General features: G+C 44.4%; 1 protein-coding gene across 7 annotated transcripts in view; it reads right to left on the bottom strand.

Moving 5' to 3' along the window:
* Window positions 1-7,585: 7,585 nt before the first annotated feature.
* LOC106593723 (bromodomain-containing protein 4) overlaps window positions 7,586-20,682 on the bottom strand; it is a 135,374-nt gene continuing 122,277 nt past the window's right edge. For 6 of the 7 annotated variants that reach the window (XM_082958595.1, XM_082958593.1, XM_082958590.1 and 3 more), the window contains 3 exons: window positions 12,040-12,227; window positions 11,308-11,557; window positions 7,586-10,248 (listed from right to left, as the gene is read on the bottom strand). In XM_082958595.1, coding sequence (XP_082814721.1) covers window positions 10,180-10,248; window positions 11,308-11,557; window positions 12,040-12,227 — 507 coding nt within the window. In that variant the 3' untranslated portion in view covers window positions 7,586-10,179. The remainder of the gene's footprint in view (window positions 10,249-11,307; window positions 11,558-12,039; window positions 12,228-20,682) is intronic. The other variant, XM_082958594.1, reaches the window with a different exon arrangement.

Below are 20,682 nucleotides of genomic sequence, written 5' to 3'. Positions count from 1 at the left end.
CCCCCTCTCTCTCTTTCTCCTTCTCCCCCCCTCTCTTTCTCCTTCTCCCCCCCTCTCTCTTTCTCCTTCTCCCCCCTCTCTCTTTCTCCTTCTCCCCCCCTCTCTCTTTCTCCTTCTCCCCCCCTCTCTCTTTCTCCTTCTCCCCCCTCTCTCCCCCTCACGCTCTTCTTCTCCCCCTTTCTCTCCCCCTCACTCTCTCTCCTTTTCCCCCTCTCTCACCCCTTCCCCCTCCATCCCCCTCGCTCTCTCTCTCCCCTCACTCTCTCTCTTTCCCCTCCTCTCAATTCTCTCTCCCCTCTTTCTCTCTCTCCCCTCACTCTCTCTCTCCCCCATCATCTCTCTAACCCCTCCCCCTCTCTCTCTCTACTGTTTCTCTCTCCCTCCCCTCTCTGCTTCACATTATGAATGACTCAAACCCCAGCCCTTCGCTCCAGTGCCAGTACCACATAGTTACTCAATATGTTCCCCACATTTGTTGTGGTTTACGTGTTTAAAACAGAGAAGGCTTTTTCTGTGACACACAGTGTTGTTTAAGGAGAGGTTGATCTCTCCAGCTTGTTGTATGACAACAGAAGTAATCAAAACATTTAAACTAGACTAATGAAACTGTTTTAGTTTGCATCCTAAATAGAACCCTATTCCTTTAAAAAAAATTGTACCTTTATTTAACTAGGCAAGTCAGTTAAGAACAAATTCTTATTTTCAATGACTGGGTTAACTGCCTTGTTCAGGGGCAGAATGACAGATTTTTACCTCGTCAGCTCGAGGATTCGATCTAGCAAACTTTCGGTTACTAGTCCAACGCTCTAACCACTAGGCTATCTAGTGCACTACATTCACATTTTAGTCATTTAGCAGACGCTCTTATCCAGAGCGACATACAGTAGTGAATGCATACATTTCATGCATTTTTATTTTTTGTACTGGACCCCTGTGGGAATCGAACCCACAACCCTGGCGTTGCACACACCATGCTGGCGTTGCAAACACCATGCTTTACCAACTGAGCCACAGGGAAGGCCCCACTACTTTCGACCTGAGCCCTACATGTTGGCTTGACTTCCAATATATACATGAGCCTCTCCTTATACGACTATCCTCAAGACCACAGTGTAGTTTCCTAACAGCAGTCTCTCATTGTGTGTGTGTTATAAGCAGTTTCTTTGCGCAAGCATGTGTCTCTGTGTGTTGCTGTGTGTGTGTGTGGCTGTGTGTTGCTGTTTGTTGCTGTATGTATGTGTCTCTGTGTGCAGCTGTGTGTCTCTGTGTGCGGCTGTGTATTTCTGTGTGTGTGTGTGTGTGTGTGTATATGTCTCTGTGTGATCACAGCCTGATCCATCATCCTGACCAACACAATCTGTGTAGTGAACAGAAGGCAAACTGACCAGATCAGGATGGTTGAACAAGGCTAGTTTTAATCAATGACCCATGGAGAACTGGGTCTAGCTGTGGCTCATTACTTGGCAACCACAGTGCTAGTTTGAAGAAACTATTGACTTGAGATGATCAAATGTAAGGATATGAATTCTTGGCTGTTTGGTTCGGGGATGATTAAACTGTTGCGACACAATGTTCAATGTTGACGGAAGATTAGCTATCAGACATACAAACGTGTGTGTCCAGCATGTGTGTCCCCAGTATGTGTGTGTTTGTCATTGTTTCCAGTTATTTAACTAGCCGTCTCAACTTCCTGCTGTGTTCTTCGTGTCACAGGAAGCTGTGCCGCTGCTAGGCAACCCAGACGTGCATGCCCTGCGCGCGCGCGCGCACACACACACACACACACACACACACACACACACACACACACACACACACACACACACACACACACACACACACACACACACACACACACACACACACACACACACACACACACACACACACACCTGTGAGAGACAGAGGAAATAGACGTGCATTGTGTCTGAGAGGAAGTGTAATTGGAGATAGGAAGAGGAGAGATAGATTAGGACAAGAAAAGGAGGGAAGATGAGAAAGAGAGAGGGGTGATAGGAGAGAAAGAGAGGGATGGTAGAAGAGAAAGAGGGGTAGGAGAGAAAGAGAGAGGGTTGGTAGGAGAAAGAGAGGGGTAGGGGAGAAAGAGAGGGGTGATAGGAGAGAAAGAGAGGGGTGATAGGAGAGAAAGAGAGAGGGGTGATAGGAGAGAAAGAGAGAGGGGTAGGGGAGAAAGAGAGGGGTAGGGGAAAGAGAGAGGGGTGATAAGAGAGAGGGGTGATAGGAGAGAAAGAGAGAGGGGTGATAGGAGAGAAAGAGAGAGGGGTAGGGGAGAAAGAGAGAGGGGTAGGGGAGAAAGAGAGAGGGTTGGTAGGGGAGAAAGAGAGGGGTAGGGGAGAAAGAGAGAGGGGTGATAGGAGAGAAAGAGAGAGGGGTGATAGGAGAGAAAGAGAGAGGGGTGATAGGAGAGAAAGAGAGAGGGGTGATAGGAGAGAAAGAGAGAGGGGTAGGAGAGAAAGAGAGAGGGGTAGGGGAGAAAGAGAGGGGTAGGGGAGAAAGAGAGAGGGGTGATAGGAGAGAAAGAGAGAGGGGTAGGGGAGAGAAAGAGAGAGGGGTAGGGGAGAAAGAGAGGGGTAGGGGAGAAAGAGAGGGGTAGGGGAGAAAGAGAGGGGTGATAGGAGAGAAAGAGAGAGGGGTGATAGGAGAGAAAGAGAGAGGGGTGATAGGAGAGAAAGAGAGAGGGGTGATAGGAGAGAAAGAGAGAGGGGTGATAGGAGAGAAAGAGAGAGGGGTGATAGGAGAGAAAGAGAGAGGGGTGATAGGAGAGAAAGAGAGAGGGGTGATAGGAGAGAAAGAGAGAGGGGTGATAGGAGAGAAAGAGAGAGGGGTGATAGGAGAGAAAGAGGGGGATAGTAGGAGAGAAAGAGAGAGGGAGAGTAGGAGAGAAAGAGGGGGATAGTAGGAGAGAAAGAGAGAGGGAGAGTAGGAGAGAAAGAGGGGGATAGTAGGAGAGAAAGAGAGGGGTGGTAGGAGAGAAAGAGAGAAGGGTGGTAGGAGATAGAGGGAGGGTAGAAGAGAAAGCGAGAGGGGTGGTAGGAGAAAGAGAGAGGGGTGGTAAAAGAGAGGGAGGAAGAGAGAGGCAGGGTAGGAGTGAAAGAGAGAGGGTTGATAGGAGAGAAAGAGAGAGGTTGCGAGAATTGGAAACATGTAAGAGAAAGAGAGAGAAGGAAGAAGGAAAGAAGTGGCGGATGACAGCCAAACTGCATCACCCTCCCATCATAAAACCGACTCCCAGCCTGGAACAATGACTGGGCCTTCTACAATGTGTCAGTCAATCTGAACTTGATGTGTGAGCATTTGCAATTATCAATGCGTGTGTGAGAGTGAGAGAGTTCTGTGTGTGTGAATCACATATGGAGTTGATTATTGTCATCTGGCATCAATTTAGGGAGGGCCTTGATGTCCCAATGATTACCCCCCATCCCTTCAGAGAGAGAGAGAGAGAGAGGGAGTGAGAGAGGCCCCCCATCCCTTCAGAGAGAGAGAGAGAGAGGCCCCCCATCCCTTCAGAGAGAGAGAGAGGCCCCCCATCTCTTCAGAGAGAGAGAGAGAGAGAGAGAGGAGAGAGAGAGAGAGAGAGAGAGAGAGAGAGAGAGTGAGAGGCCCCCATCCCTTCAGAGAGAGAGAGAGGGAGTGAGAGAGGCCCCCCATCCCTTCAGAGAGAGAGAGAGAGAGAGAGAGGGAGTGAGGGAGTGAGAGAGGCATGTGCTTTGCGTGTTCTATGTGTGTCTCTGTCTTTGCGTGTATCTACGTATTTTATTGTACAGTGTGTGTGTATCTATGTATTTTATTGTACAGTGTGTGTGTGTGTGTGTGTGTGTGTATTCATCTATGTATTTTATTATACAGTGTGTGTGTATCTATGTATTTTATTGTACAGTGTGTGTGTGTGTGTCCATCTATGTATTTTATTGTACAATGTGTGTGTGTGTATCTATGTATTTTAATTGTACAGTGTGTGTGTATCTATCTATGTATTTTATTGTACAGTGTGTGTGTATCCATCTATGTATTTTATTGTACAGTGTGTGTGTGTGTGTGTGTGTGTGTGTATCTATGTATTTTATTGTACAGTGTGGTGTATGTGTCTCTGCCTCAGTTTCTATCTCTGACATAATCTTCTCCACAGACTTCCTGTTCCCAACCATGGTTTCTCACAGGAGCTAGCTACCCAGAGACTGTGTGTCATCGAACTGTGTGTGTGTGCTCTAAAACTCCTAGCACCGCTCCTAGCACCGCTCTAAAACTCCTAGCACCTCTATTAGCAATTCCCTATAACTCCTAGCACCGCTCTATAACTCCTAGCACCGCTCTATAACTCCTAGCACCGCTCTACAACTCCTAGCACCGCTCTATAACTCCTAGCACCGCTCTATAACTCCTAGCACCGCTCTACAACTCCTAGCACCGCTCTACAACTCCTAGCACCGCTCTATAACTCCTAGCACTGCTCCTAGCACCGCTCTATATCTCCTAGCACTGTTTCTCTATTCCAACTATTTTACAGGAGTAGATCATCATAGTCTCCTTTCTGGTTAACTTTCCCCCAAGGGCTGAACTAAGGTCAGTCATGTCCACAACCTGAAGGTTTCCATTGGGTTGGGGTAAGGGAAACTGATCCTAGATCTGTGGTTAGGGACATGGTCTGCCTGGAGAAGGGAATGAATGTGACTCACTGCTTCTACAAGAGGCACATGATTAGAACATGGAACACACAAACACACACAAGAGAACCAGAGAACCAGTATCAGGGAGGGAGACCCGCACGCACACACTTCTATTTTCATTCACCAAAACCACGGTTGTGACTGAGCCGGTGCTCTCACACACACGTCATATCTGAGCCAGCTTCTCACTCTCCCCTTCGCTTTCTAGCTTCCTCCCAGCTTTGTATCACTCTTCCATCCACCCACCCACCTCTCCCTCTCTCTCTTTCTCTTCCATCCACCCACCCTTCTCTCGCTCTTCCATCCACCCACCTCTCCCTCTCTCTCTTTCTCTTCCATCCACCCACCCTTCTCTCGCTCTTCCATCCACCCACCCTTCTCTCTCTCTTCCATCCACCCACCCTTCTCTCTCTCTTCCATCCACCCACCCTTCTCTCTCTCTTCCATCCACCCACCCTTCTCTCGCTCTTCCATCCACCCACCCTTCTCTCGCTCTTCCATCCACCCACCCTTCTCTCGCTCTTCCATCCACCCACCCTTCTCTCTCTCTTCCATCCACCCACCCTTCTCTCTCTTCCATCCACCCACCCTTCTCTCTCTTCCATCCACCCTTCTCTCCCTCTCTTCCATCCACCCTTCTCTCCTGCTCTTCCATCCACCTCTCTCGCTCTTCCATCCACCTCTCTCTCTCTCTACTCATCAACTCCCTCACTCGTTCTTCCTCTAGACCTTTTTCACCTCTCCAACATTTTCTCTCTCTCTAACAACTACTCCCCCTGTGTCTCTCCCCCTCCTATGTACACAGCTTCACCCTCTCTTCCCTGTCCCAGCCTAATTTTCCTTATATTTTCTCCTTCCTCCCTCTCTCCCTGGGTGATGATAAAGTAATGGATGTGCTGGTGCTGGACTCAGATGTTAACAGAATGTGTCATTTGGCCTATTAAACACAAAAAGTAGTTCCAGCAGTTAGCTACGCAGCTACATGAGAGAAAAAGTAGTTCCAGTAGTTAGCTACACAGCTGTTTGATTCCATTCTACTGATTCCGCTTCAGCCATAACAACGAGCCTCTCCTCCCCAATTAAGGTGCCACCAACCTCCTGTGGTTGAACTATATGTAGTTCACTACCCAACACTGCTTATAGCACAGACACATGTAATAACACAGACAGGTATGGCAGCACAGACAGACTAGCATGTATTTAATAACACAGACAGGTATGGGAAGCACACAGACAGACTAGCGTGTCCCCCTCTCCCTCGATCTCCTTCAGACACACACACACACTCATAGTATTTACACAAGACTTTACACTACACTGTACATACACACATTCAATAACTCTCAGGTAAGTCAGGTTTATGCGCACGCACACACACATTCTCTCTCCAGCAGCCTCACATCAACCACACCCTCTGCTGGTTACCATCGGAACTGCATGGTGAATATCCATTCAACTGAACCACTGAAGGTGCTCTTTGGACGAGCAACGTCAGCACGGCATAGACTAAGATACAGTACATAGAATAGAGTGCAAAATATGGAAACATTATTAAAGTGACTAGTGTTACATTATTCAAATGGCCAGTGATTCCAAGTCTATAAAGGCCGCATCACATCCGGCCGTGATTGGGAGTCCAATAGGGTGGCGCACAAACTGACTTGCCTAGTTATTTATTTATTTATTTATGTATATAGCGCAGCAGCCTCTGTGTTAGTGATGGCTGTTTAACAGTCTGACAGCCTTGAGATAGAAGCCAGCTTTGATACACCTGTACTGACCTCGCCTTCTGGATGACAGCGGCGTGATTTTCTTTTTGGCCTTTCTGTGACATCGGGTGCCGTAGGTGTCCTGGAGGGCAGGTAGTTTGCCCCCGGTAATGATTTGGGCAGACCGCAGCACCCTGTGGAGAGCCCTGCGGTTGTGGGCGGTGCAGTTGCTGTACCAGGTGGTGATAGAGCCCGACAGGATACTCTCAATTGTGCATTGGTAAAAGTTTGAGGGTCTTAGGGGCCGAGATAAATTGCATCAGCCTCCTGAGGTTGAAGAGGCACTGTTGCGCCTTCTTCACCACACTGTCTGTGTGGGTGGACCATTTCAGTTTGTCAGTGATGTGTACGCAGAGGAACTTGAAGCTTTTGACCTTCTCCACTGCAGTCCCATCGATGTGGATAGGGGGGTGCTCCCTCTGCAGTCCACGATCAGCTCCTTTGTTTTGTTGATGTTGAGTGAGATGTTATTTTCCTGGCCGCACACACCCAGGGTCCTCACCTCACTGTAGACCATCTCGTCATTGTTGGTAATTAAGCCCACTACTGTTGTGTCGTCTGCAAACTTGATGATTGAGTTGAAGGTGTGCTTGGCCACGCAGTCATGGGTGAACTGGGAGTACAGGAGGGGGCTGAGCACGCACCCTTGTGGGGCCCCAGTGTTAAAGTCAGTGAAGTGGCAGTGTTGTTTCCTACCTCTTAAGTCACATTTCCATTTGGAATACGTCCCAAATGGCAACCTACTCCCTATATAGTGCACTAGCTTTGACCAGATCCCTATGGGCCCTGGACACAAGTAGTGCACTATGAAGGGAATAGACAAAATAACTTTGACCTCTAACAAAACACACAGCCTCTGCTGGGTACCACCAGAAGTGCAGGGTAAATATCCATTATACTGAACCTCATTTTCGGGCTCTCTCTCAAGTCACATTTCCTCGATTCCTCACATCCTATGTCCTCACCTCCTTCTCAACTGTATTGAAGGAGAAGGTCCAAGGTCCATCCCCTCAGACCTTCTCCTCCAATGGGAATGCGAAAAATCTAGGAAAGATAGTAACAAGGCAATTCTTTGTGTCGACCCACGCATGTCCCACTCAGTGACTCCAGCCAACCAAACACAACACAGTGTCATTTTTTTTAGATCATTTTAATACTTTTCTTTTTTTTTTTAAAAGAGATGTTTTACTCCATAATCAGAACAGAATGTATCCATCTACCTTAACACCTCACTCACCAACATACCAACCGGTGATTCAAAACAAAACAATGACAAGAAACAGAACAAAACAAACAACAGTCAAATATGAAAAAGGGTCAAAATTAAATAAAAACATCCCAAAAAGAATAAAAGGAACAGATAATGTATGTAGAGCTGTATACAGGGGTTTGATGTATATCTGGACATGACAACACCGCAGGCCACGCCCCCAGAACACTTACAGCTATGGCACATGACAACAACCCCGACTGTTACCACAGAAACTAAAAACATAGCAGAACATTTTTACAAAAAAACAGGAAGGGAATAAAAACTAAATAAAAGCTATGATACAGATGGTAGAGGAAGATGATGACAGGAGAGAGAGATTAACAAATGGAAGTGAATAAAAAAGAAAATGAGTAAGAAGCTAAAGAAGAAAAGAAAGGAAGTGTAGTAGCAGGTGGATGTAGCTACAGAACGGTAGAACAAAGTTAAGTAGTTATAGGCTAGTGCAGTCAAAAGCGTGATTTTCCTGTGTTTTATATATATTTCCAGACTATAAGGTTGGAATAATACTGTGAAATTATGAAAATGATGATAATGCCCTTATAGTGTAAGAGCTGTTTGAAAAGAAAATCAGCCTGTTTTGGTGGGATGGAGTTTTGGCCTGCCTGGTGACATCACCATGCGGTAAATTCATTGATAGACCAATAAGAAAGAGTTCCAAACCTCTCTGCCAATAACAGCTACTTTTCAGTTTCCCCCTCCCCACTCAGACCACTCCCAGACAGTCCTAGCAACATTCTTGCTTGAGAAATTGCTCTTTGCTAAGAATCTATTTTTGGCCATTTTAACTGAAAACAATCACAGTAACATACCTAATTGTTACCCAGAAATTATTTGGTATTTAAATAAAAACAGAGGCCTTTAAAGTCTTGAATATCTGAACTTGATACAGAGAAAAACAGGATGAGAGAAAGGAGGTTATGATCAAGACAAAACAATTTTTTTATAGCATCATAAAAAAAAAATTTTTTACAGTCAATTCTCTAAAAAACCAAAAGGGAATTGAGCACAAGGCAGATTAGCCGTTCTCCCTCCCAACAACATAATCCAATTATTTTTAGGGACTTTTCATCGTATATAATATATATTTAGGCATCTATATATATCTATATCTATATATAGATATGTATAATCTGTGGCTCATTTACAGGTCAGAGCTGTAAGGCAAGAGCCACATTCCAACACCTTTAAAATTTACCCCTCCCTCCCTCTCGTCCTTCCCTCTCTCCCTCCTTTCTTCACTCATCCTTCCTCTTTTTCCCTCTTTCCCTCCTTTCTTCCCTCTCTCCCTCCTTTCTTCACTCATCCTTCCTCTTTTTCCCTCTCTCCCTCCTTTCTTCACTCATCCTTCCTCTTTTTCCCTCTTTCCCTCCTTTCTTCACTCATCCTTCCTCTTTTTCCCTCTTTCCCTCCTTTCTTCCCTCTCTCCCTCCTTTCTTCACTCATCCTTCCTCTTTTTCCCTCTTTCCCTCCTTTCTTCCCTCTCTGCCTCCTTTCTTGAAATTATCAATGAATCAGACATGACTGAAAAAATGGAGTTCAAGCTTTTACACTTTCAAGTTGTGACAAGTCAGTGATGTCACAAAGAACAAGGAGAGTGAGAAGGAAGGAAGGAAGGGTGCTTCTTTATAGTGCTGGGGTGTGACCCCGGTGTTCATCTTGCTGTCCGGAGAGAAACTGAACCCATCTCAGGGGATACGTCCCAAATGGCACCCTACTCCCTATATAGTGCACCACTTTTGATCAGATCCCCATTGGCCCTGGACACAAGTAGTGCACTATATGAAGGGAATAGGGTGCCCTTTTGGGACGTAAACATGATAACACACACAGCCCGCCCACTTCTCCCTCCCCATCTCCTCACCCACCCCGCTTAAAACCCAACATCAAAAAACAGGGAGAGAAAAATACTAGATTAAGAGAGAAATGAATCAAAGAGAAAGAAGTCTGTCCATCCTCTCGCTCGCCCACCCCTCTCCCTCTCTCATGTCAGAAGAACAGGTGTTCATCTTCTTCTTTCTCCATTAAACCCTCTTTTTTATTCTTCTTCTTTATGTTCAGGTAATAGTTCTCAGTCCTCCTCCCTCCGTTTCATTTCAGAATACAAGAGGAGTTCAAGTATCTGTTTATCCATAGGTATCCGGTTTCACCATTGCCCACGGCAACAACCAATCATCAACGATAAACGGGCAGTTAGACACAAAAAACGCATCTGAAATTGCAAAAAGTGGAAGTTGTACTCCCGGTCCCCACCGCTGGGGGGGGGGGGGGCTCCACCTTATTAATGTACCTCACCTCAGTCTCCTTCAAGTCTCTGGAGCTCACATCCTGGTCTGGGGTCTCTAATCAAAGAGAGGGAGGGAGGGGGGGTGTTGTGTGTGAAATCCCAGCCATGGTGGGATAAGGTAGAGTTCATATCTCTTTCTCTCCCTCTCCTCCTTTCTCACTCTCTCTCTCAGAAAAGGTTCTCTTCAAAGATGGCCATCAAGTCGCTCTGGAAGTTAATGTCAATGGTGTCCGCCATCTGTAGAGGGGGATGAGAGAGAGCGAGAGAGAGAGAGAGAGAGAGAGAAATTAGATAGTGTTAATCTTTCCCATCTTTTCTCAGCTAAACTACCTCTCCTCTGTATTATTGTAATATAACTGAATATACATAATATAACAAGAATATACATATATTAATGAGTATCTTTATGATGATTCTCTCCTCTCTCCTGCTATACTAGTATATCATGTTAGTATTATAGTAGTATAACTGCTATAAAGTATTACCACCTCTCTTCTGCTAGAAAAGTATATTATGTTAGTATTATAGTAGTACAAACGGTATTAAGTATTACCACCTCTCCCCTGCTATACTAGTATATTATGTTAATATTACAGTAGTATAAATGCTATTAAGTAATACCACCTCTCTCCTCCACCTCTCCTGCTATACCAGTATATCATGTTAGTATTATAGTAGTATAACTGCTATAAAGTATTACCACCTCTCTCCTGCTATAATAGTATATTATGTTAGTATTACAGTAGTATAAATGCTATAAAGTATTACCACCTCTCTCCTGCTATAATAGTATATTGTTAGTATTACAGTAGTATAAATGCTATAAAGTATTACCACCTCTCTCCTAGTATGTTACTATTACAGTAGTATAAATGCTATAAAGTATTACCACCTCTCCTGCTATACTAGTATATCATGTTAGTATTATAGTAGTATAACTGCTATAAAGTATTACCACCTCTCTCCTACTATACCAGTATATCATGTTAGTATTATAGTAGTATTACTGCTATAAAGTATTACCACCTCTCTCCTACTATACTAGTATATCATGTTAGTATTATAGTAGTATTACTGCTATAAAGTATTACCACCTCTCTCCTACTACACTAGAATATTATGTTATGTTAGTATTATAGTAGTATAACTGCTAAAGTATTACCACCTCTCCTGCTATACAAGTATATCATGTTAGTATTATAGTAGTATAAATGCTATTAAGTATTACCGCCTCTCTCCTGCTAAACTAGTATTTTATGTTAGTATTATAGTAGTATAACTGCTATAAAATATTACCGCCTCTCTCCTCCTCCTTTCCTGCTCACGGCGTCTCGCCAGCTCCCTCTGCTGGTCCATGGCGTTCTGTGCTGCGGCCGAGGGTGGGGGTGTGGCCTGTTGAGTGGGAGGGGCCTGTGGGGAGTCGGCGGGAGGGGTTGAGGCGGGGGGCGTGGGGGCTTGAGGCGAAAGTTGCTCCTGGCGACGGCGAGAGTCCTCCTGGACACGCCCCCTCCCCTGCTGCTCCACAGAGTCCTCGTCGTCACGACTACTGGAGAAGAGAAAGCGGAGTGTCAGAGGGGGAGGAGCTTAGATGGGGTGTTAGAATGAGCTTACTTCTCCCTCTATCCATCCTTCCCTTTTTTCTCACCATAGTTTCTACCTCGGCTGAGAGGTCTTCTCCCTCTCCTCCTCCCTTTCCTCTCCCTCCATCTCTCTTCCCTTCTTACCGTAGTTTCTCCTGCTCTCTCCTGGCCTGCTCGGCCTGTGCTTTCAGTACTATCTCCCTGCTCTTTCCCTCCCTCCATCCTTCCCTTCTTACCGTAGTTTCTCCTGCTCTCTCCTGGCCTGCTCAGCCTGTGCTTTCAGTGCTCTCTCTCCTCCACTATCTCCCTGCTCTTTCCCTCCCTCCATCCTTCCCTCTTACCGTAGTTTCTCCTGCTCTCTCCTGGCCTGCTCAGCCTGTGCTTTCAGTTCTCTCTCTCTCCTCCACTATCTCCCTGCCCTTTCCCTCCCTCCATCCTTCCCTCTTACCGTAGTTTCTCCTGCTCCCTCCTGGCCTGCTCGGCCTGTGCTTTTAGCTGTTTCTCTCTCTCCTTCTCTCGGGCGGCGCGACGGAACTGTTCGAAGCTGTCGCTAGACGAGCGGACAGCGGAGGCGGGGGTGGACTGAGAACGCTGGGCCAAGCTGGCCCAAGAACCCATGTTCTTTAACTTCACATCCTGGGAGGGGAGGGAGAAAGTGTAGTGGGAAGAGTGCGACACAGACATTTCGTTTACACCCACTTTTTAAAAGACATTTCACCTCCATCATTTTAATAACACTGCCTTACAGGAGAAGTTCTTTTTTTTTTTTTTTTACAACTAAATCCATTTTATTTATGTAAGTGGAATTTCATAGGAAGGGTCCAGACACTTTTTTTTGTGATTTCACATGCTTTTGAGAAACTTACCCCAACCAGCAAATCATGTTTTTGAGAAACCCGAGCAAATCACTTCCTCATCCTCGTTTTGTAGTATGGGAGCTCTGATACAAACACGAACACGGGCTCCAAAAACACCCAAATATGTCCTTTTATAAAGGACAAAGCTCTCAGTATTGTAATGCAGGTCTGTAGATGTTGTACACATGACGTTGTGTCATTCTGAAGTTCAGCCACAACGCTGTTTTCCATTTTGTTAAACTCAAACAATTTTAAGCACGTGCATATGGGTGTACTTCCTCGTTCCCAAATCCTACTGTGTGCATGTAGGCTAAATTAGGGGGGAGGTGCTACCGACATAGGTAAGGTATTGCTTTCCTTACGATGTCAGTCACTCACGAGAAAACAGACGATAAAGGAAACAGCGGACCAAAGTAGTTTTAGTTGTTAGGTTTGCTGAATATTGCTGAAAATGGTTCACAGATGTGCAATCCCAAAAACACAAGAACGCAAGAAAAAAAACATGGTACTATAACCTTTCACTGACTTCCTTTGGATGACCGATATCTAATGAGGCTTTGGCTAGTTGTTCTGTATAGACGCATAAACACTCCCGTCTACAGACTTCCTTTGGATGACCGATATCTAATGAGGCTTTGGCTAGTTGTTCTGTATAGACGCATAAACACTCCCGTCTACAGACTTCCTTTGGATGACCGATATCTAATGAGGCTTTGGCTAGTTGTTCTGTATAGACGCATAAACACTCCCGTCTACAGACTTCCTTTGGATGACCGATATCTAATGAGGCTTTGGCTAGTTGTTCTGTATAGACGCATAAACACTCCCGTCTACAGACTTCCTTTGGATGACCGATATCTAATGAGGCTTTGGCTAGTTGTTCTGTATAGACGCATAAACACCCCCGTCTACAGACTTCCTTTGGATGACCGATATCTAATGAGGCTTTGGCTAGTTGTTCTGTATAGACGCATAAAACACTCCCGTCTACAGACTTCACACGTTGAATCTACAGGGAGCATTTTTCTGATGAGGAGTAAAACCACCACAGAGAAGAAAAGTAATCGCTGTAAGACGTTTCCGGACCCGTCTAGGACCTGCAGAAAGAGCAATTGAGGGAAGAGATAGGCGTTTGCTATTGTTCTGTAAATCAGGACATTATGTTCAAGTTGACCTAAACTGGTTTTGAGAAGCCATTTCACAGCCACCACACAAATGGTAATCTCAAAACCGGTTTAGGCCGTATGTCTTGATTTACAGAATAATAGCAAACCACTCAAAGCAAAATGGGTCGCACATTATTCACAGGAGCCTTCCGGAGTTGGGTCAGTAACCTTGATTTACAGGACAATGATGCTTAACGGCCCATCTCAGGGTCCCAGACTCCTACGGTGATTGGGGCCAAGACAACAATGGTTTGATGACGGTCTTATCTGTTGAGCATTCTAGAAGGCCCGGGCTGATCCACAGAGCTGCGTGTGAACTGGTCTTCTACTACTTTAATTGGGAGTAAAAGATTGCCTATTGTCAAGGTTGAAGCAGTGTCTGTTTCCTTACACCAGTACCCCCAACAGCACACATTGTTGTTGCCGCGGACAAACTCACCTGATTCAACTCATTGAGGGCTTGGTGATTAAATGAGAAGTTAAATCAGGTGTGCATGTCCAGGGTTACAATAGAAATGTGTACTGTTGGGGTTTGTTGAGGACTGGAGTTGGGAAACACAGGCTTACACACACACACACACACACACACACACACACACACACACACCCCCCCCCCCCCCCCCCCCCCCTCTAATGCACCACACCCTGCAATAACAACAACTATGTACCTACTGTACGCTTGATTATATATTTTACTATTTAAATCCAGTCACTTTATCCTCCCATCCACCATGTAGTCCATGCTACTGTCAATATGTATCCTCCATGTAGTCCATGCTACTGTCAATATGTATTCTCCCATCCACCATGTAGTCCATGTTACTGTCAATATGTATCCTCCCATCCACCATGTAGTCCATGTTATTGTCAATATGTATCCTCCCATCTACCATGTAGTCCATGTTACTGTCAATATGTATCCTCCCATCCACCATGTAGTCCATGCTACTGTCAATATGTATCCTCCCATCCACCATGTAGTCCATGCTACTGTCAATATGTATCCTCCCATCCACCATGTAGTCCATGTTATTGTCAATATGTATCCTCCCATCTACCATGTAGTCCATGTTACTGTCAATATGTATTCTAACAATCACCATGTAGTCCATGTTACTGTCAATATGGATCCTTCCATCCACCATGTAGTCAATGTTACTGTCATTATGTATCCTCCCATCCACCATGTAGTCCATGTTACTGTCAATATGTATCCTCCCATCCACCATGTAGTCCATGCTACTGTCAATATGTATCCTCCCATCTACCACGTAGCCCATGTTACTGTCAATATGTATCCTCCCATCCACCATGTAGTCCATGCTACTGTCAATATGTATCCTCCCATCTACCATGTACTCCATGCTACTGTCAATATGTATCCTTCCATCCACCATGTAGTCCATGTTACTGAACTGATACTGTCAATATGTATCCTCCCATCTACCATGTAGTACATGTTACTGTCAATATATATCCTCCCATCTACCATGTAGTCCATGTTAATGTCAATATGTATCCTCCCATCCACCATGTAGTCCATGTTACTGTCAATATGTATCCTCCCATCCACCATGTAGTCCATGTTACTGAACTGATACTGTCAATATGTATCCTCCCATCCACCATGTAGTCCATGTTACTGAACTGATACTGTCAATATGTATCCTCCCATCCACCATGTAGTCCATTTTACTCTCAATATGTATCCTCCCATCCACCATGTAGTCCATGTTACTGTCAATATGTATCCTCCAATCCACCATGTAGTCCATGTTACTGTCAATATGTATCCTCCCATCTACCATGTAGTCCATGTTACTGTCAATATGTATCCTCCAATCCACCATGTAGTCCATGCTACTGTCAATATGTATCCTCCCATCTACCATGTAGTCCATGCTACTGTCAATATGTATCCTCCCATCTACCATGTAGTCAATGCTACTGTCAATATGTATCCTTCCATCCACCACGTAGTCCATGCTACTGTCAAAATGTATCCTCCCATCCACCATGTATCCATGTTACTGTCAATATGTATTCTCCCATCCACCATGTAGTCCATGTTACTGTCAATATGTATCCTCCCATCCACCATGTAGTTCATGTTACTGTCAATATGTATCCTCCCATCCACCATGTAGTCCATGTTACTGTCAATATGTATTCTCCCATCCTCCATGTAGTCCATGTTACTGTCAATATGTATCCTCCCATCTACCATGTAGTCCATGTTACTGTCAATATGTATCATCCCATCCACCATGTAGCCCATGTTACTGTCAATATGTATTCTCCAATCCTCCATGTAGTCCATGTTACTGTCAATATGCATCCTCCCATCCAACATGTAGTCCATGCTACTGTCAATATGTATTCTCCCATCCACCATGTAGCCCATGTTACTGTCAATATGTATTCTCCCATCCACCATGTAGCCCATGTTACTGTCAATATGTATTCTCCAATCCTCCATGTAGTCCATGTTACTGTCAATATGTATCCTCCCATACACCATGTAGTCCATGTTACTGAACTGATACTGTCAATATGTATCCTCCCATCCATCATGTAGTCCATGTTACTGTCAATATGTATCCTCCATGTAGTCCATGTTACTGTCAATATGTATTCTCCAATCCTCCATGTAGTCCATGTTACTGTCAATATGTATCCTCCCATCCACCATGTAGTCCATGTTCCTGTCAATATGTATCATCCCATCCACCATGTAGTCCATGTTACTGTCAATATGTATCCTCCATGTAGTCCATGTTCCTGTCAATATGTATCATCCCATCCACCATGTAGTCCATGTTACTGTCAATATGTATCCTCCATGTAGTCCATGCTACTGTCAATATGTATCCTCTCATCTACCATGTAGTCCATGCTACTGTCAATATGTATCCACCCATCTACCATGTAGTCCATGCTACTGTCAATATGTATCCTCCCATCTACCATGTAGTCAATGCACTGTCAATATGTATCCTCCCATCTACCATGTAGTCCATGTTACTGTCAATATGTATCCTCCCATCCACCATGTAGTCCATGTTACTGAACTGATACTGTCAATATGTATCCTTCCATCCACCACGTAGTCCATGCTACTGTCAATATGTATCCTCCCATCCACCATGTAGTCCATGTTACTGTCAATATGTATCCTCCCATCCACCATGTAGTCCATGTTACTGTCAATATGTATCCTCCCATCCACCATGTAGTCCATGTTCCTGTCAATATGTATCATCCCATCCACCATGTAGTCCATGTTACTGTCAATATGTATCCTCCATGTAGTCCATGTTCCTGTCAATATGTATCATCCCATCCACCATGTAGTCCATGTTACTGTCAATATGTATCCTCCATGTAGTCCATGCTACTGTCAATATGTATCCTCTCATCTACCATGTAGTCCATGCTACTGTCAATATGTATCCACCCATCTACCATGTAGTCCATGCTACTGTCAATATGTATCCTCCCATCTACCATGTAGTCAATGCACTGTCAATATGTATCCTCCCATCTACCATGTAGTCCATGTTACTGTCAATATGTATCCTCCCATCCACCATGTAGTCCATGTTACTGAACTGATACTGTCAATATGTATCCTTCCATCCACCACGTAGTCCATGCTACTGTCAATATGTATCCTCCCATCCACCATGTAGTCCATGTTACTGTCAATATGTATCCTCCCATCCACCATGTAGTCCATGTTACTGAACTGATACTGTCAATATATATCCTCCCATCTACCATGTAGTCCATGTTACTGTCAATATTTATTCTCCTATCCTCCATGTAGTCAATGCTACTGTCAATATGTATTCTCCCATCCACCATGTAGCCCATGTTACTGTCAATATGTATCCTCCCATCCACCATGTAGTCCATGCTACTGTCAATATGTATCCTCCCATCTACCATGTAGTCAATGCAATGTCAATATGTATCCTTCCATCCACAATGTAGTCCATGCTACTGTCAATATGTATCCTCCCATCCACAATGTAGTCCATGTTACTGAACTGATACTGTCAATATGTACCCTCCCATCCATCATGTAGTCCATGCTACTGTCAATATGTATTCTCCCATCCACCATGTAGCCCATGTTACTGTCAATATGTATCCTCCATGTAGTCCATGTTACTGTCAATATGTATTCTCCCATCCACCATGTAGCCCATGTTACTGTCAATATGTATCCTCCATGTAGTCCATGTTACTGTCAATATGTATTCTCCCATCCTCCATGTAGTCCATGTTACTGTCAATATGTATCCTCCCATCTACCATGTAGTCCATGCTACTGTCAGTATGTATCCTCCCATCTACCATGTACTCCATGTTACTGTCAATATGTATCCTCCCATCCACCATGTAGTCCATGCTACTGTCAATATGTATCCTTCCATCCACCATGTAGTCCATGTTACTGTCAATATGTATCCTCCCATCCACCATGTAGTCCATGTTACTGTCAATATGTATCCTCCCATCGACCACGTAGTCCATGCTACTGTCAATATGTATCCTCCCATCTACCATGTTGTCCATGCTACTGTCAATATGTATCCTCCCATCCACCATGTAGTCCATGCTACTGTCAATATGTATCCTCCCATCCACCATGTAGTCCATGCTACTGTCAATATGTATCCTCCCATCCACCATGTAGTCCATGTTACTGTCAATATGTATCCTCCCATCCACCATGTAGTCCATGCTATTGAACTGATACTGTCAATATGTATCCTCCCATCCACCATGTAGTCCATGTTACTGAACTGATACTGTCAATATGTATCCTCCCATCCACCATCTAGTCCATGCTACTGTCAATATGTATTCTCCCATCCACCATGTAGCCCATGTTACTGTCAATATGTATCCTCCATGTAGTCCATGTTACTGTCAATATGTATTCTCCCATCCACCATGTAGCCCATGTTACTGTCAATATGTATCCTCCATGTAGTCCATGTGACTGTCAATATGTATTCTCCCATCCTCCATGTAGTACATGTTACTGTCAATATGTATCCTCCCATCTACCATGTAGTCCATGCTACTGTCAATATGTATTCTCCCATCCACCATGTAGTCCATGTTACTGTCAATATGTATCCTCCCATCCACCATGTAGTCCATGTTACTGTCAATATGTATCCTCCCATCTACCATGTAGTCCATGCTACTGTCAATATGTATCCTCCCATCCACCATTTAGTCCATGTTACTGAACTGATACTGTCAATATGTATCCTCCCATCCACCATGTAGTCCATGTTACTGAACTGATACTGTCAATATGTATCCTCCCATCTACCATGTAGTCCATGTTACTGTCAATATGTATCCTCCCATCTACCATGTAGTCCATGCTACTGTCAATATGTATCCTCCCATCCACCATTTAGTCCATGTTACTGAACTGATACTGTCAATATGTATCCTCCCATCCACCATGTAGTCCATGTTACTGAACTGATACTGTCAATATATATCCTCCCATCCACCATGTAGTCCATGTTACTGTCAATATGTATCCTCCCATCGACCACGTAGTCCATGCTACTGTCAATATGTATCCTCCCATCTACCATGTAGTCCATGCTACTGTCAATATGTATCCTCCCATCCACCATGTAGTCCATGCTACTGTCAATATGTATCCTCCCATCCACCATGTAGTCCATGCTACTGTCAATATGTATCCTCCCATCCACCATGTAGTCCATGCTACTGTCAATATGTATCCTCCCATCCACCATGTAGTCCATGTTACTGTCAATATGTATCCTCCCATCCACCATGTAGTCCATGTTACTGTCAATATGTATCCTCCCATCCACCATGTAGTCCATGCTATTGAACTGATACTGTCAATATGTATCCTCCCATCCACCATGTAGTCCATGTTACTGAACTGATACTGTCAATATGTATCCTCCCATCCACCATCTAGTCCATGCTACTGTCAATATGTATTCTCCCATCCACCATGTAGCCCATGTTACTGTCAATATGTATCCTCCATGTAGTCCATGTTACTGTCAATATGTATTCTCCCATCCACCATGTAGCCCATGTTACTGTCAATATGTATCCTCCCATCCCGTAGTCCATGTGACTGTCAATATGTATTCTCCCATCCTCCATGTAGTACATGTTACTGTCAATATGTATCCTCCCATCTACCATGCAGTCCATGCTACTGTCAATATGTATTCTCCCATCCACCATGTAGTCCATGTTACTGTCAATATGTATCCTCCCATCCACCATGTAGTCCATGTTACTGTCAATATGTATCCTCCCATCTACCATGTAGTCCATGCTACTGTCAATATGTATCCTCCCATCCACCATTTAGTCCATGTTACTGAACTGATACTGTCAATATGTATCCTCCCATCCACCATGTAGTCCATGTTACTGAACTGATACTGTCAATATGTGTCCTCCCATCTACCATGTAGTCCATGTTACTGTCAATATGTATCCTCCCATCTACCATGTAGTCCATGCTACTGTCAATATGCATCCTCCCATCCACCATTTAGTCCATGTTACTGAACTGATACTGTCAATATGTATCCTCCCATCCACCATGTAGTCCATGTTACTGAACTGATACTGTCAATATATATCCTCCCATCCACCATGTAGTCCATGTTACTGTCAATATGTATCCTCCCATCTACCATGTAGTCCATGCTACTGTTAATATGTATCCTCCCATCTACCATGTAGTCCATGCTACTGTCAATATGTATTCTCCCATCCACCATGTAGTCCATGTTACTGTCAATATGTATCCTCCCATCTACCATGTAGTCAATGCACTGTCAATATGTATTCTCCCATCCACCATGTAGTCCATGTTACTGTCAATATGTATCCTCCCATCCACCATGTAGCCCATGTTACTGTCAATATGTATTCCCCAATCCTCCATGTAACTGTCAATATGTATCCTCCCATCCAACATGTAGTCCATGCTACTGTCAATATGTATTCTCCCATCCACCATGTAGC

The sequence above is a fragment of the Salmo salar genome, chromosome 12 (assembly GCF_965601325.2).
Source record: "Salmo salar chromosome 12, fSalSal1, whole genome shotgun sequence".
Taxonomy (NCBI): Eukaryota; Metazoa; Chordata; class Actinopteri; order Salmoniformes; family Salmonidae; genus Salmo; species Salmo salar.
The sequence above is the reverse complement of the archived record's forward strand: the minus strand, read 5'-3'. Positions and strand labels throughout refer to the sequence as shown.